A 15,464-nucleotide genomic window follows, 5' to 3' on the forward strand; every position below is an offset into this window, starting at 1 on the left:
GGATCATTGTTTTTATAAGTGCTTAAATATTGGGTAGAGTTTAGCGTATTATTTCTCAAATGAAAACTTTGTGTTTTTTTAAATAATTTAGATAATATTTGAAATATTGTTAAAAATTGTGTGTAGCTGCTCGTATTCATTTTTATTTCTCCATCATATACTGCAGTAGCTCGCTGTTAAAAATATCGAATTCAAGCCAATAAAACAAACTGACCTTCCTAACGTGTTTAGCGTAAGATATTAAAAGATTAAGTTTCCCGACTGTCCACATAAAAACAGAATAGTTTATACTTGCGGGTAAATTTAATTTCACATGTGTACTTACACGTCTTCACAAGAAATATCCTCCAATTCTTTACGACGAAACTGGACGTAAGATATTCTATATTGTAAGCTAAACAGCCAAGTGACGCTCGCAAATGAAAAAGAGATTTTTATGTTTCAGACGAGTAACGAATGGATTCCACTTATAAATAATCTAAATTTTCTTCTCAACACGAAAGTAGATGGCCTCGCTCATCCTTCATCCCTTTTCGATGTTAGTCTCCTGATGCTCCCATATCTTACACCAACTTCAATTTCTTGAATAATTTCCTACTCGGTCGTCCTTTGAGTACCCCTCCCTTTGCAGACCATAGATGAAAGCAGTGAACTTAGGTGAATGGAGGAGTAGATGCCTAACCGTGTTCCTCCTCCTAGAAGTGACTGCTTTGCGTAGGATCCGTGTCTCAACCAAATCAACCAAACTTACTAAAAAATTCCAGGTTATAAAACGAAGTCCCTTAAAAATCCCAGAATTTTGTTGCTGCATCTGGCTGAAAGAGGGGAGAGGGGGGCGGGAGAGAGAGAGAGAGAGAGAGAGAGAGAGAGAGAGAGAGAGAGAGAGTCGAGGGGATGAAGGGGCACGGGGGGGGGGGGGGGAGGGAACGAGCGAGGGTCGAATATAGAATGAACAACTCACCACTCCACATGAAGACCCACAGTCAGGCTCGAATCGCTGGAGTCTTCGAAGGAGCGCATCACAACACAGCATAAGTGCCCCAAGATTTTTTAGCAACTTTAGTGCCTCCAACTTTCAAAGTAGGGAGTTCCAAAATTCTAACCCGCTCCCTAGTAACTTTAATGTAGTGACAGACAATAGGAACAGTCTGTATAATAATAGAATTGTTTTGGCTAAACAACTCCTGCTGTTTCATTTAAGAAATATGACTACACATATAACATTCACGCGTGCATACGTGTGCGTGCGTGTGTGTGTGTGTGTGTGTGTGTGTGTGAGAGAGAGAGAGAGAGCGCTTTCAGTTAAGTCATTTAAAAATATAATAAAATTATATAAGTATTAATGGTGATTTAACATTCCATGTAGGCATTTCCAAGGAACTCATCACCGAAACAGCATTTACCAAAATGATCATTTTCCATTATCGTATGGTACAAGTAAAATGGTGAAGAACTGTAGAAAGCCGGCGTAACATTGCAGAGCGATATGTAGTGGGACAAGCATGTAATGGCAGTTGTGGGGAAGGCGGACAGTCGTCTTCGGTTCATTGGCAAAATTTTGGGAAGATGTGGTTCATCTGTAAATAAGACCGCTTATAAAACACTAATACAACCTATTATTGAGTACTGCTCGAGCGTTTGGTATCCCTATCAGGTTGGATTGAGGGAGGACATAGAAGCAATTCAGAGGCGGGTTGCTACATTTGTAACTGGTAGGTTTTTATCATCACGCGAGTGTTACGGAAATGCTTCAGGAACTCGGGTGGGGGTCTCTAGAGGAAAGTAGGCGTTCTTTTCGTGAATCGCTACTGAGGAAATTTAGAGATCCAGCAATTGAGGACGACTGCAGTACAATTTTACTGCCGCCAACTTACATTTCGCGAAAAGGCCACAAAGATAAGAGAGATTAGGGCTCGTACAGAGGCATATAGGCAGTCATGTTTCCCTCGTGCCGTTTGGGAGTGGAACAGGGAGAGAAGATGCTAGTTGTGGTACGAGGTACCCTCCGCCACGCACCGTATGGTGGATTGCGGAGTATGTATGTAGATGTAGATGTAGAAAGGACGATGAATGGCTCAAAGTCAAATTCGCTACGCAGCGATATATGTATGCGAATGACGGAATCCGAACTTGTACTGTATATCAGACCAGTTCGCATCTACTGCTGTTTTGTGAGGACATGTCACCGTGTATGCTTGTGTGGCAAGAACATGGAATCATCGAGGATGATCCTCACAGAAAATGTGCAAATGACAAAATTTTTTAAGAGACATATTTGCCATGCTGTTATGCAAGGAAGAGTGCGAGAATTTTTCGTCGTCCCCTATGACACGCAACTGGTTACTTAATGACGTGAAACCGGAGGGACGCCAAGTCACATCACAGGGGACGCTGAAAGTGTCCCCCTTGGGGAGCAATGCTTGCGTCACAACCCCACAACAGTGGCCGCCGAAACCGCTCCGTAATACAGAGCCCAAGATTAAAGCAGCCCCACTCCGTAAGCCACACACTATGGTTTTGCAGTTCCCGGTGGTTCTATCTCTCGATCACGTGACGGGCGTGGTTAACTGTCTTAGCTTTAACAATCGCTTGTTGCTTGAAACTGCTGTGAACATCTTTTCGCCATTCTATGAATTGTTCAAGCATGTCTTGTCCTGTGTCTGAATGAGTGTGTAAAGGCTGCAGACGATAGCTGTTTAGCCGGCCGGAGTGGTCGAGCGGTTAAAGGCGCTACAGTCTGGAACCGCACGACCGCTACGGTCGCAGGTTCGAATCCTACCTCGGGCATGGATGTGTGTGATGTCCTTAGGTTAGTTAGGTTTAAGTAGTTCTAAGTTCTAGGGGACTGATGACCACAGCAGTTGAGTCCCATAGTGCTCAGAGCCATTTGAACCATTATTGATAGCTGTTTACAACGTACCAAGTGGTGCAGGGGACACTTGTAGTCTATCAAGCAGGCAACTAACCTTAAATTAGCCTTCAAAAGCCGCGTAAGCTACGACTCATGCGAGCCGAGTGAGTTTTTGAATTTCCTATCGCCTTCTTACGCCTCTCGTTTCTTAACTGTTTGAAGTTCATTTGTTTTTTTCGCTAGAATCGTGTTTGGATATTACACGAACTTTGTTCTTGCACGTACAAATTGTTAATTCACGTTTGCGTAAATTTTATCTAAAAAATTCTTAAGTTTTAAGAGAGGAAAATCAACAATTAAATCGTTTTGTTTCTCTGGCCTCCGTACAATAACATTAGTTTGCTTGTAAGGGTTAAGTTTAGATCGGATTGTAAATGTAATTAATTTTTGCGTAACGTTTACAAAGTCTATTTTCTTTCACTATGGAAAAGTCTAAATTGCTAACGTTAACGAAATAAAAAAAATTTCAAAGTCAGAACGACTAAGCCAATGGCGTAAGAGACCGAGAGAATAGCCAAAATCTCGCTCGGCGAGCATTCCCTCTAGCCCAAGTGACTTCTGTAGACCAATTTCAGATTGCTTTCCGGCTTGTTAGAACACTACTTCCGCCGACACATCGAAGAAACAAAGACGAAAAGACAAAAAAGGTTCAAGAGTACGATTAAAATTCAAGGTGAAAAGATATCAATGACAAAATTCGCTGATAACGTTACTCTCTTCAAAGCAATCGAAGAAGAATTACTGAAGCTGTTTAATGGAATGAACAGTCTAATGAGTACAAATTATGCACTGAGGGTAAACGGAAGAAAGATGAAAGTACTGAGAAATAGCAAAAATAAGAAAAGCGAGAATCTTAACATCAGAATTGGTGATCACGAAACAGATGAAGTTAAGGAATCCTGCTTCCTAGGCAGCAAAATAAACCATGACGGATGTAGAAAGGAGGACATAAATAGAAGACTAGCACTGGCGAAAAGGGCATTCCCGGCCAATATAAGTCTACTAGTGTCAAAAACTAAACTAAACTCCGCCCGAACAGGCCATGAAGGTCCAACGGCACCGACCGTCAGACCACAGGCGTCACTTGAATGTGGATATGGAGGGGCATGTGGTCAGCACACCGCTCTCCCGGCCGTATGTCAGCTTATGAGACCGGACAACTAGTGTCAAACACAGGCCTTAATTTGAGGAAGAAATATCTGAGAATATACGTCTGGAGCACATCACTGTGTGGCAGTGAAACGTCGACTATGGGAAAATCGGCACAGAAGAGAATGGAAGCATTTGAGATGTGAAACGTTGAAGATTAGGCGGACTGATAAGCTAAGGCATGAGGAGATTCTACGCAAAATCGGCGAAGAAAGGAATGTCTGGAAACACTGACAAGAAGGGACATGATACTAGGACATCTGTTTAAGACATCAGCGAATAACTTCCGTGGTACTAGAGGGAGTCGGAGAGAGTAAAAACTTAAAGGAAAACAGAGATTGGCATACATCCAGCAAATAATTGAGAACGTAGGTTGCAAGTGTTACTTGGAGATTCCATAAATGTAGATAGGTTACATCCATTCTGGTTCATTCTAGAAGATTCGCGTAAATTTTTTCTGGACAATTCCCGAAGTCCATTATTCTTGCGAAATTTGGTGTTCAGAAATAGATAACAAAATGGCGCTCCAAAGGCAGTGTGTCTGTTTCTAATGTTACCGTAAGCCTTAAAGTCGAACTCTTGGAAAGACTGCAAAGATTTTGGAGAAAATTACTGCTAGGAATGAAATAAAGTAAAATTATCAGAAGCCTTCGTAACAGACAAATGTTAAGCGTAGGTCTTACTTGCACCTTGAAACCAACCGCGTTTCACGTGCTCAGGCATTACTTTCAGCTGACAAAGAACATAGTTTTAATTACTGGAGTGATTTCTTAAAAATATTTTGGACGACAAACTTGATCAGATGCCGTGATATATCAATGATGTAGCTCGGTTTCCCTTTTGCAGCCGTGGGAATACTCAGAGTAATCGCTGCTTGTCCACAGAAAAGTTGCATCAAATTTCTGTACTCAACAAACATAAAAAAAAACAAAAAACAAAAAAAAAGAATTGGAATTTGAAGCGCGGTTTATGGTAGTCGAACTATCGGCCCGAAGTTCTTTGAAACCACTGTCGATAGAGACATTTGCCTTCAAATTTTGGAAACGTACGTGTATGTGAGTACTGCTTTCTCCAGAAAGAATACGCTGCGTGCCATACGTTTCGTCACCCGCTATCTCGTATTCAGTGGAGAACACAAAAAAACAAAGATTTGGGACCGCGTCTTTCACCACATTTCTCTGTGTACCTTTTTCTGTCTGCTGGAACATTTGAGAAGAAACGTGTATGGAAAGAAAACCTAAAACGGTAGAATATGAACGAAATCATACGCCGCAAAAGCAATCGATGTTCTGAAAAATGTCAATGTCAACACCATCTCACGAGTACAAAAATGCGTGAACATACTTGGTGACCATTCTCAATATGTCCTGAAATTTGTTAAATATTTTCTGATTTAATATAGAATGGTGATTTCCCATGACTGAATGTGTGTATTACTGATTCGGGACAGCCTTTATCTTGGAGATGGTGTACTTGCTTCCCAAGAAAACAACTGCTCAAGCGTTACGAATTGACTGCTTGGGCAGTTCGCAGAAATACATAGCAAGGTCGATGTTCGCCGCCCGCGCGAAACAGATTAGCTTGCTGCGCAGAGAGAAAATTAGCAGAATATCGCTAAGCAAGAGCAAAACGCAGCATCTGTAGCGAAACCGTGCCGGAACATTTCGCACCACACTTGCCCGTATCGGGGGCTTACGTGGCTTTTGTTTCCAGAGTGTAAACGATTTCCAGCGCAATGGAACACTCGAGTATAGCGCTTAACATTAAATAAACACAGCAATACAGTTTCCAATAAAAGAGAGGAGAAGAAAACAAGGCGAATGTTTGCAAAGGACTCTGCTGCAGCCCATCCGGTTTTGTGCAACAGTATTCGCCTACTTTCGACGGTTGTTTGAGGGTTAGATGGACGGAATGAAGCCGTGCAGTGCCAAATAGAACAATGTTAAGTGCTCCTAAACGTGAATGGTCAGCCATCTTGTTACTCCACCCACGTCTGGTATGTGATTACGACAATAATATTGTTTTTTGACAAACTCATATAGCTTGTGGACTTACAAACTGTTTTTGGCAATGTTGACTACGACGCAGCGTTTCAAAGTTTCAATAAAATACGGGGAACAGAAAATTATCCACAACTTACACAAAAACCAGAATGTAGTTATAAGAGTCGAAGGACTCGAAAGGGAGGCAGTAGCTGAGAAGAGGTTGAGACAAGGTTGCAGCCTACCCCACAAGTTATTCAATGTGTACAAAGAAATAGAAGAGAAGCAGATCAAGGAAAAATTTAGAAAAAGGATGAATAATCATGTCTGACAGACTGCAAAGGACTTGCTAAATCTGTTAAACGGAATGGATAGCGTCTCGAATGTCAATTATAACAAGAACATCGATAAGAGTAAAACAAGGGTAACGGATTGCAGTCAAACTAAGTTAGATTAGGAAATGAGCCACTAGAAGGAGTGCAAGATTTTTGCTGTTTGGTCAGCAAAATCGGTAAGGAAGCTAGAAGGGGATATAAAATGCAGACTGGTGATTTGAAGAACTGTTTCTCGAAAACAGAATAATATATTTACGTCGAAAACTAATTTAAGTGAATGTATATGACTGCAGTGTCTCATTACATGATTGTAAATGGTGCAGAGAAGACGAGGATGGAAGTTTTTGAATGTGCTGTTACGCAAGAACGTAAAAGATTACCTGGATAGAACGGATAACAAATAAATCGAATCGGGGGTAGCAAGAGACATGCTGCTTACTTTGAAGTAATAGACAGGCGAACATGACACATCACAGGCATAAAAAAAAGATAATTTCGTGATGAGCGGAAGGGTGTGTGTATGGGCGTGGGAGGGGGTCAGGATTGTAGAAGGAGACCAATGATTGATTACAGTAAGCATGCCAAAATCATTATAGATTGCAGCAGCTGTACAGCGATGTAGAGCTTTATACAGAGCAAAAAATAATTCTCAAAAATTAAAATCCTTTTACAGATTTTGTTTGCTACAGAAGTTGAATTTCCCGCGCTGTCGCCATGCTATCACATCCCAAATTAAGAGTTATGGCAATTATTGTTATTCAATGACATCAAGATGACATTAGTACGTACTGATGCAGTTGCAGTATCAGAAATTCCAAGCTGCAACATAGTTCCTCTTCATACTGTGCCTCAGCTAGGCCACGGAAGATAATCTACAACCCTGGCGATAAAATCAGTAACAATGATTTTGCACAGCTCACGGATCCTCCAACATCTTTGCTAAACTTTCACTAGGTCTGTTCAGACCAGCCATTGCACACTGAATGCGTAAAAATATCGTATCTTACTCTGTTTCATTATTTATTTACCTGTGGATCATGAATTACATTAGGACTGAACTGATATAAGTACAATTTCCGAAACTATTCTGTACACAAAAAATTAATATTTGAAATGATTTTCTATTGGAGGGCTTACAGCGTTAAATAATACCAGTTTTTTGCATGAAACCAAATTTTGTGATAATAGATATGGAGATAAACCACTTCAGTTATGAAAGGCTGTTATTTTTCCAATACCACGAACTGTTTCTGACTAGCAAATGGCGAATTGTAGCTAAGATAGTTCTTATTAGTACCCATTGCCTCATACTTACAATCATTTGTAAACAATTTCTCCTTAGCGTCCCCTCTTGCTTGTTTCCGTAACATTGCACCTGATGATGGGCATTTCTTAGCCCGAAAGTGGTAGTGCTACTGGAGAAACAAAAGCCTTTTACAGTAGAAACGGTTTATCGCAATATTTACTACGGTGCTCATGCGGGAGTTCATTCAACAGGATCAAATGGCTCTGAGCACTATGTGACATAATTTCTGAGGTCATCAGTCACCTATAACTTAGAACTAATTAAAACTAACTAACCTAAGGACATCACACACATTCATGCCCGAGGCAGGATTCGAACCTGAGGCCGTGGCGGACGCTCGGTTCCAGACTGTAGCGCCTAGAACCGCACGGCCTTTAACAGAATCATTTGCAAGTGTTACGAACTATGTTGCTAAGTACCTAACTGTCCGCTCTAAATATACCTGACATTTCCGATGGTGCAATAGGATATATACAATTTTCGCGGAACATTTTTGGTGCCCAACTGATGGACGTCTACTGAGCACAGCAAGTACTTTACTGGTATGGCTGATAAATCCAACTCTTTATAGAAGAGTAGCAATTTGATTAGCACAATACTGGAATCTAAACGGATGAAGAAAGCAACAGGCAATTTTTGAAATAATTACTTGTCTGTACAATCTTAATACGACGTTTTAATATTATTGCATATAAAAACTGAAACAGCTATGACAATTTAGGGTTACACAACAAGTAAAAACGTATGTTTTTATTTTACTTGTACATTTACAGCTACTTTTGGGCTTCCTTTAGTGTGAACCTCACTGTTATTGCGTACAAAATAGCGAAAATCTAACGTGGAAATTTTTAAAAAATTTCTCTCTTAATATAAAGCACTCCTTTTTAAATGATTATCTCTTTCCACGCAAAGAAAATCAACAAGCTTCCAAAGAATCGAAGATAAGTAGACAATATTTCTGATTTTTTAAATATACACAGATACAGTATTTAAAATGTTAACAGTTGTAAGCAAAATTAGAGAAACGTGCAAAGCAATGTTTTAAAACATTAAGGAAACTGTTGTGCATGAATAATGACAAAACGTAAAAGCTTAAGACGGTTATGGGCTCGAAACGCAACCCTATTATATATATATGTTGGTGTCGTGCTATTTACAATCGTAAAATATGAAACAGAAAACATCCGCCTTCATTTGGTAAACATGCTGTTTTTATATATAAAAAAAGAATACCTCCCTCTCTCTCTCTCTCTCTCTCTCTCTCTCTCTCTCTCTCTCTCTCTCTCTCACACTGTGAGTGTGTGTGTGTGTGTGTGTGTGTGTGTGTGTGTGTGTGTGTGTGTGTGTGTGTGAGAGAGAGAGAGAGAGAGAGAGAGAGAGAGAGAGAGAGAGAGAGATTCTTTTTTTTTATATGAAAACAGCATGTTTTCCAAATGAAGGCGGATGTTTTCCGTTTCATATTTTATGATTGTAAATAGCACGACACAACAAACTACGATTTATCCCAAGAAAACGGGCTTCACCATATAATAAAGTATAGTCCATCCACAACGAATAAGCTTAATCTATAACCCACAACTTGGTAATAGAACTATCACATGGATAAGAGATTATTGATGATAGTTAATATCTTCGTTACAGGCCGGCCTCAGTCTGACGGCGCAGTGTAGCGTAAGAAATTTGTCGTATCAAATTTGTCCCGTCACAAACCGACAGACGTTGGGAAAGGTCGGACATCTTTTATGACGTGATTTTGTTTTGGTTACATACAGTGTTTTCAGTCAGGTTACGTGTATGGAAACGTACGAAGACAAAGTTCACGCTCGAAGTACCAGCAATTTTAATCGAATACAATGATCCGAGTTTTAATTTCGTTTGGAGAGACACAGACTGTCCACAATAATTTGCATTATATTACGAGAATAACAAGACGCTGTTGCCACGTGTACACAAAACTAAGCACGCTCAACCTCAGACGCCGACGCCGCCACACTCACCTGGCAGAAGGCGGGGGCGGCGGCGGTGGCGGGGGCGGCGGTCCGTGCACCATCGCCGTGCCCGGCCTCGGAGGCGGCGTCGTCGGCGTCGTTGTCATCGGCTGGTTGCTCATGGCTCGGCGGCGCCGCGACGCATGCCGACACAATCAATAGCAACGCGCGACTGAGGCCGCGGAGGCGGCGTCGGCGTCGGAGCGGCGAGAAGCGCCACCCCCGCGCCGGCGCCGGCGTCGCGACGCCGGCCCGCAGCCGCCCCCACCGCCGGGGGCTGCGCCGCCCCCAACTGCGCGCTCATCAAGGCGGCCGGTGCGCTGTAAACAAGTGTGCGCCGGCCGCGATCTTCAGGGCCAGGCAAAGTAGTTGTTTACCTCGTAGCGCGCCGCGGAATCAATACTGTGCACACAGGGAACGCTGTCGGTAGGACGGTCAGAGACTATACACCGATTAGTGCTCGATTTTCCCTAAACCATATTCGCTTCCATGAGTTAAGGGAAAGCCGTAAGAACACTACAAAAATGTTCAAATGTGTGTGAAATCTTATGGGACTTAACTGCTAAGCTCATCAGTCCCTAAGCTTACACACTATTTAACCTAAATTATCCTAAGGACAAACACACACACTGATGCCCGAGGGAGGACTCCAACCTCCGCCGGGACCAGCCGCACAGCCCATGACTGCACCGCCTTGGACCGCTCGGCTAATTGCGCGCGGCTAAGAACATTACAACAGGATGATGAAGGTATCCCGTCGTCGCTCAGATACGGCGTTAATATAATTGGGGTCTTCCTCTGAAACGGTGGAGCATGTCGCGCAATAAAATCTATTTGAGTTTTACACCGTCGATGAAGATATCATTCTGTCATTATACAAGGGGCGTCCAACAAGTAAAACAAATTTTTTCTGAAAGCAGATTCGTTTTATTCAGGATCCAACATACCCCGTCTTCGGCTACAAAACCCTATTTTTCAACTATATTTATTTATTTATTTAGTATTTTTTTGCGCGGAGTCATCAATACGATGGCTTTTGCAAACGTCAAGTATAATTACAAACATAAAATACATTTAGATCTTAGCTTTACAGATAGTAATTAAACAGTAAATTGATGCTTGTTGAAATACGTTACATCTTACACATATTGATACACCAATTATTTTTTGTACATTATTTTACAGCTCTTAAACTTAACTATTTAAAATTCGTTGAGTGAATAGAGACCTTCTTTTCAGTTAAGAATTCTTTTAATTTTGATCTGAGTTGCTTTTTATTACTGTTTTACAAGCACTCTGGCTGTTTATTACACCATATCACTCCATTAGTATATGGCCTCTGGTACATAATTTTGAATCTTGTTGTTTGTCAATAATAATTCTCTTTGGACCTGGTGTTGTGGTCATGTATATCACTACATTTAGTTACTTCAGTTTTCTGTGAGATAAAAAAAGAAATTAATTTATAAAGATACAAGGAGTATATGGTGAAGTACTTGTGTTGTCTGAAAATATCACGGCAAGAGTCTTTACAACCTAGTCCATGTATAATCCATAACCCTCCTTTTTGCACTGTTAAGGTGACTGTCTGCAGCCCACCCCTACATTTCTATACAGTAGCTAAGATGGGGATAGATTGTCCCATAGAACACAGTTTTAAACGTATGGGTGGGCAACATTTTGGACAGTTTGGTAGGAAGATACAGCCAGAATGAGTAAGGTCGGAGACGAGGTACTAGCAGAAGTAAAGCTGTGATGACGGGGCCCGAGTCGTGCTTGGGTAGCTCAGATGGTAGAGCACTTGCCCGCAAAAGGCAAAGGTCCCGAGTTCGAGTCTCGGTCCGGCACACAGTTTTAATCTGCCAGGAAGTTTCAAGATACAGCCCTTTGCTAAACTTTTTTACATACGGCGTTAATGTGGCTAATCTACCGGAGGTTTGATAGATCCCCAGAAATTTACACCCGTTTGCTTCCGCTGCCACTACGCCACATACCTCATTTACGCAATAGTGGTGTGAGCTGAGAGTTGTAAATATTAGCATCTGAGATTTATTTGCATTGACCTTTAATCCTTGTGCATGAAAATATGATCTTAATTCTAGTATCCCATTACTTGCTGAAAATTTCAGTTCTTCACAATCTTTACCATGAAATAAAACTGAGGTGTCATCAGCAAAATTTACAATGTGCGAGTTAATAGGTTGTACAATGTCAGTAATGTATGCTAAAAAGAGGAAAGGTCCAAGAATTGAGCCTTGAGGGAATCCCTGTGTCACTCTTTCACTTGTGGATTTAAAAGTTGAAATCTTTTTGTCAATATGATGTACAAGTTTGGTACACTGTTTCCGATTCACCAGATAGGTAGATAGAAGTTTCAGTGATGCATCACTGATATTATAGGTCCGCGGTTTTCTTACGAGAAGCGCTTGGTTTACTGAATCAAAAGCTTTGATCAGGTCAAGGAATATTCTGGCTGTGTGCATACCCCCTTATATATTGCTATATACTTAATGGAAGAAACTGGTAACAGCAGTGGTCGTGCTTAGGTCTTGCCTAAACCCACGCTGCGATTCGATAAGCATTTTGGGTCTTGAGAAAAATGTTGTGACTTGTGATAGGATAACTTTTTCAAATATTTTACTGAAGGTACGGATTAGTGATATCGGTCTATAATTTGAAACTTCTTCTTTACTTCCCTTCTTATGGACTGGCTGTAGTACACTTATTTTTAAGGCATTCGGGTATATGTTTTCATTAATACTACAGTTGATAAGACAGGTAAGGGGTTTAGTTATTTCATCGGTACATTTCTTTAACACCACACTTGAGATACCATCCCATCCAGATGAATGTTTGTCATTTTGCGTTTGTATTGTGTTAAATATTTCCTGTTGATTCACCTCCATAAACTGGAGCTCTATACCATCCGTGATATCATTTGGTTTGCCAGCCTGTAGATCTGTAATAGAGGCTGGTTGGTCAAAAGGAGAGACAAAATGACAAAATGCTTATTGAATAAATTACATACTCCATTTGGATTTTTCACTATATGGCCCTAGTGTCTAATGCTAACTGGTTCACTCTGTCCCTCGCTGGTGGCTTTAAGATGTTCATTGTTTAGTCTTCAGGATGCCTTACCCATGTTGGTTGAACGCTCTGTTACATCATTGTTTATCTGTTTCCACAAGTGTAAAAGGTCTGTCTTAAAAGTTTTTTGAACGCGACGGCGTTAAGCCACCTTACTGGGACGGCCTCTACGTCCGCATAGTAGCACCCTACTGGTCGACGTCGGAGACAACGTCTTGCTGCGTCTCCCCATTATCCATGTACTACTTCCCACGGAGTGCATACTTCATCGGGCCAGACACATGAAAGTCGGAAGGAGCAGATCCGAGCTGTAATGTGGATGAGGAACAACAGTCCAATGAAGTTTTGTGAGCTCCCATCTGATGCATAGATTTCTGTGAGGCCTTAGGTTGTCATGGAGAATGCGAAATTAGTTTTGCATTTTTATGGCGATGAACACGCTGAAGTCCTGCACTATAGGAGTCACAGATGTTTGCGGCTGGCCAGCATGTGGGAGATCGGGCAGGTCTGCGCGACCTTTTTCAGGCGAAACTAACGGAGAAAAAAATGTGTTGCATTGCCTATGTAGTGCGCTCCTTGTAAAGAAGCCAATATCTCGATTATCTTTGACAGATGGATACTGGTCCCAGACAACATAAGCAAAGATGTTAATTTCTCTTCGTTTTACAGTTTTACGTCTATTGTGCAGTGTTTGACATTTGATTGCAAGAAAAGAATGTGAAAGCTAGTAATATTTCACTCTACAGGTAAAGTTCTTATAAAAATACGAAAATTTTGCTAACGTGTTATTCGAAATAGAACTGAAGCCTGGCGGTAAGAAGTGGTACCATTTCTGATCAGATGAGATTAGTGTTCTGTTTAGGAGCATTTGTTTGTGTTCTAATGTGACAAAGTTTCTACAGCTTTTTTCTTCGATGGCATTTAAATACTGTCCGTGTATGCTCATGGGCTCGGTCACTGCGTCTCACTTCAACTCCCTGAGGCTCAGTCACTCCTCCATTCATACCGACACTATTAGCGTGGAATGTTAAGGGTGGGATCTCCACCCTTAAGGTAGCAATAAACGGTGCCTACTGTGATGGTTCTTTATTTACGTGACCATTACTGCACTCCAACCCCAGTTCTCGATACCAGTAATATCGTACTACTTTCCTGCGAAGTAACAGACGTATTTTTGTGACAATATTCACATTTGGTTTTATTAATGTGTAGGTACTCCGATGTATCGATATATTACAGTGATATGGTTCTTGTGTGTATTCATTTCTGTGAGACTGTCATAATCTTTGACTTACTTGAAACCGTGTTGGCGCGAATGCGCACAGAACAGTCTTTGTTTCACTTTGCAGAAGTTAAGTTAATATTTGTCTTTGTAAAAGAACAGTCAAGTCTTGTGTTTGGGTAAAGTGGAAATTAAAGATATGAAGATTGATACAAAACTGTTTTCATGATGATGTGATAATTAAGAAGAAGTATATGTGAATTTACAAGAAGTTTAATAAAAATGTGGATCGTGAACACCAAGTCAAAAATTATTTCTACCATACCATTTTTCTGATCTGGGATAGTTTGATCATTAAGAATTTCCTGAAAAAAAGCATTTGTTAAGTCTTCAAATATTGCTAAAATACAGATCTGGACCTTCTAGCAGTCAAAGTGGAATCACCCTAGAATCAACAAGATGAGCCATAACAACTTCGACGAAATCTACGTGAGAATCCATACAAGTTAAGGGCCACAATTAATGACTTTTTTACGGTGACTTCATTATTTCCATTCTGACGATACCATCCACAGTCAATAACTTTGTTGTTGCCCGATAAAGCGAACATATGCTGCGTGAGCAACATTATTAATCTGATTTCTAACCCACTTTGCAAGTGGTGGTATTGTTAGACGACTGATACAAAGGTTTGGAGAATGGTATGGCCATTGGTGACACCACTTGTAAGTGATGTGAACTAGGTTCAGGGAGTGGTTCTCTGGAGGAGGTGGAGAGTGGGTGGAGAAGGTGTAGTCAGCTAGTGGTGAAAAATATTTATTGACTTCTGAGCTCGATAGGTGTAGGTACAGCGTCCAAAGGATGCAGGCAGCTATGCACCCAGGCTGCAATTAGTAGCTCAGGATTAACCCGGGTCAGTATTTCTGGTGAAATGGCACATTTACTACCTAGCTGGTGGTGCATTGTTTGGCTCGGAGCTACATATGGAGGTGGTGCCCCAGCTCTTGCAACTGCAGTTGGAATGAGCCAATACTCAGCCTAGTGGTTGGCAGCTGCGTTGACTGGAGGGTGGGGGCTGGTGCTGGTGGGACCCAGATATTGAGTGCTGAGAGGGCATCAGCTCGACTCACAGCCCATCCAAGTTGTGGCTGGACCTCCAGCTGGTGGTCCCACTGAGATAGTGAGAGGATATTAGCAGCCTTGCAGTGGAAGCCAACATACTGTGGACGCCAATTCGAAGCCCAGCTACGGTGATATGTTCAGTGTGGCTTGATGGTTAACTTTAATACATGACAAGGCAGGTCTTTTTGTGGTTGAGGTCATGTACAATTCATGCCATGTATTGTCAAAATGTCTTGAAACGTAAGTCATAACCCCAGTGCCTGACTCACAGATGCAGTGGCGTTGGTATGGTATAATCGCTGAGCTTGCGGGTGCTGGCAAGAACCCAGGTTTTGGCATTGGGCCCTGGCTTCTGCCTGCAC

The 15,464-nt window shown here is 41.5% G+C and overlaps 1 protein-coding gene across 1 annotated transcript in view; it reads right to left on the bottom strand.

Annotated features, from left to right (window-relative positions):
• The window catches only part of LOC124615646 (homeobox protein engrailed-1-like), a 127,115-nt gene extending 117,322 nt beyond the window's left edge, over nt 1–9,793 (bottom strand). Inside the window, exon 1 of the mRNA XM_047143658.1 lies at nt 9,681–9,793. Coding sequence (XP_046999614.1) covers nt 9,681–9,793 — 113 coding nt within the window. The remainder of the gene's footprint in view (nt 1–9,680) is intronic.
• Nucleotides 9,794–15,464: the final 5,671 nt, after the last annotated feature.

Source organism: Schistocerca americana, chromosome 5, assembly GCF_021461395.2.
Source record: "Schistocerca americana isolate TAMUIC-IGC-003095 chromosome 5, iqSchAmer2.1, whole genome shotgun sequence".
NCBI lineage: Eukaryota > Metazoa > Arthropoda > Insecta > Orthoptera > Acrididae > Schistocerca > Schistocerca americana.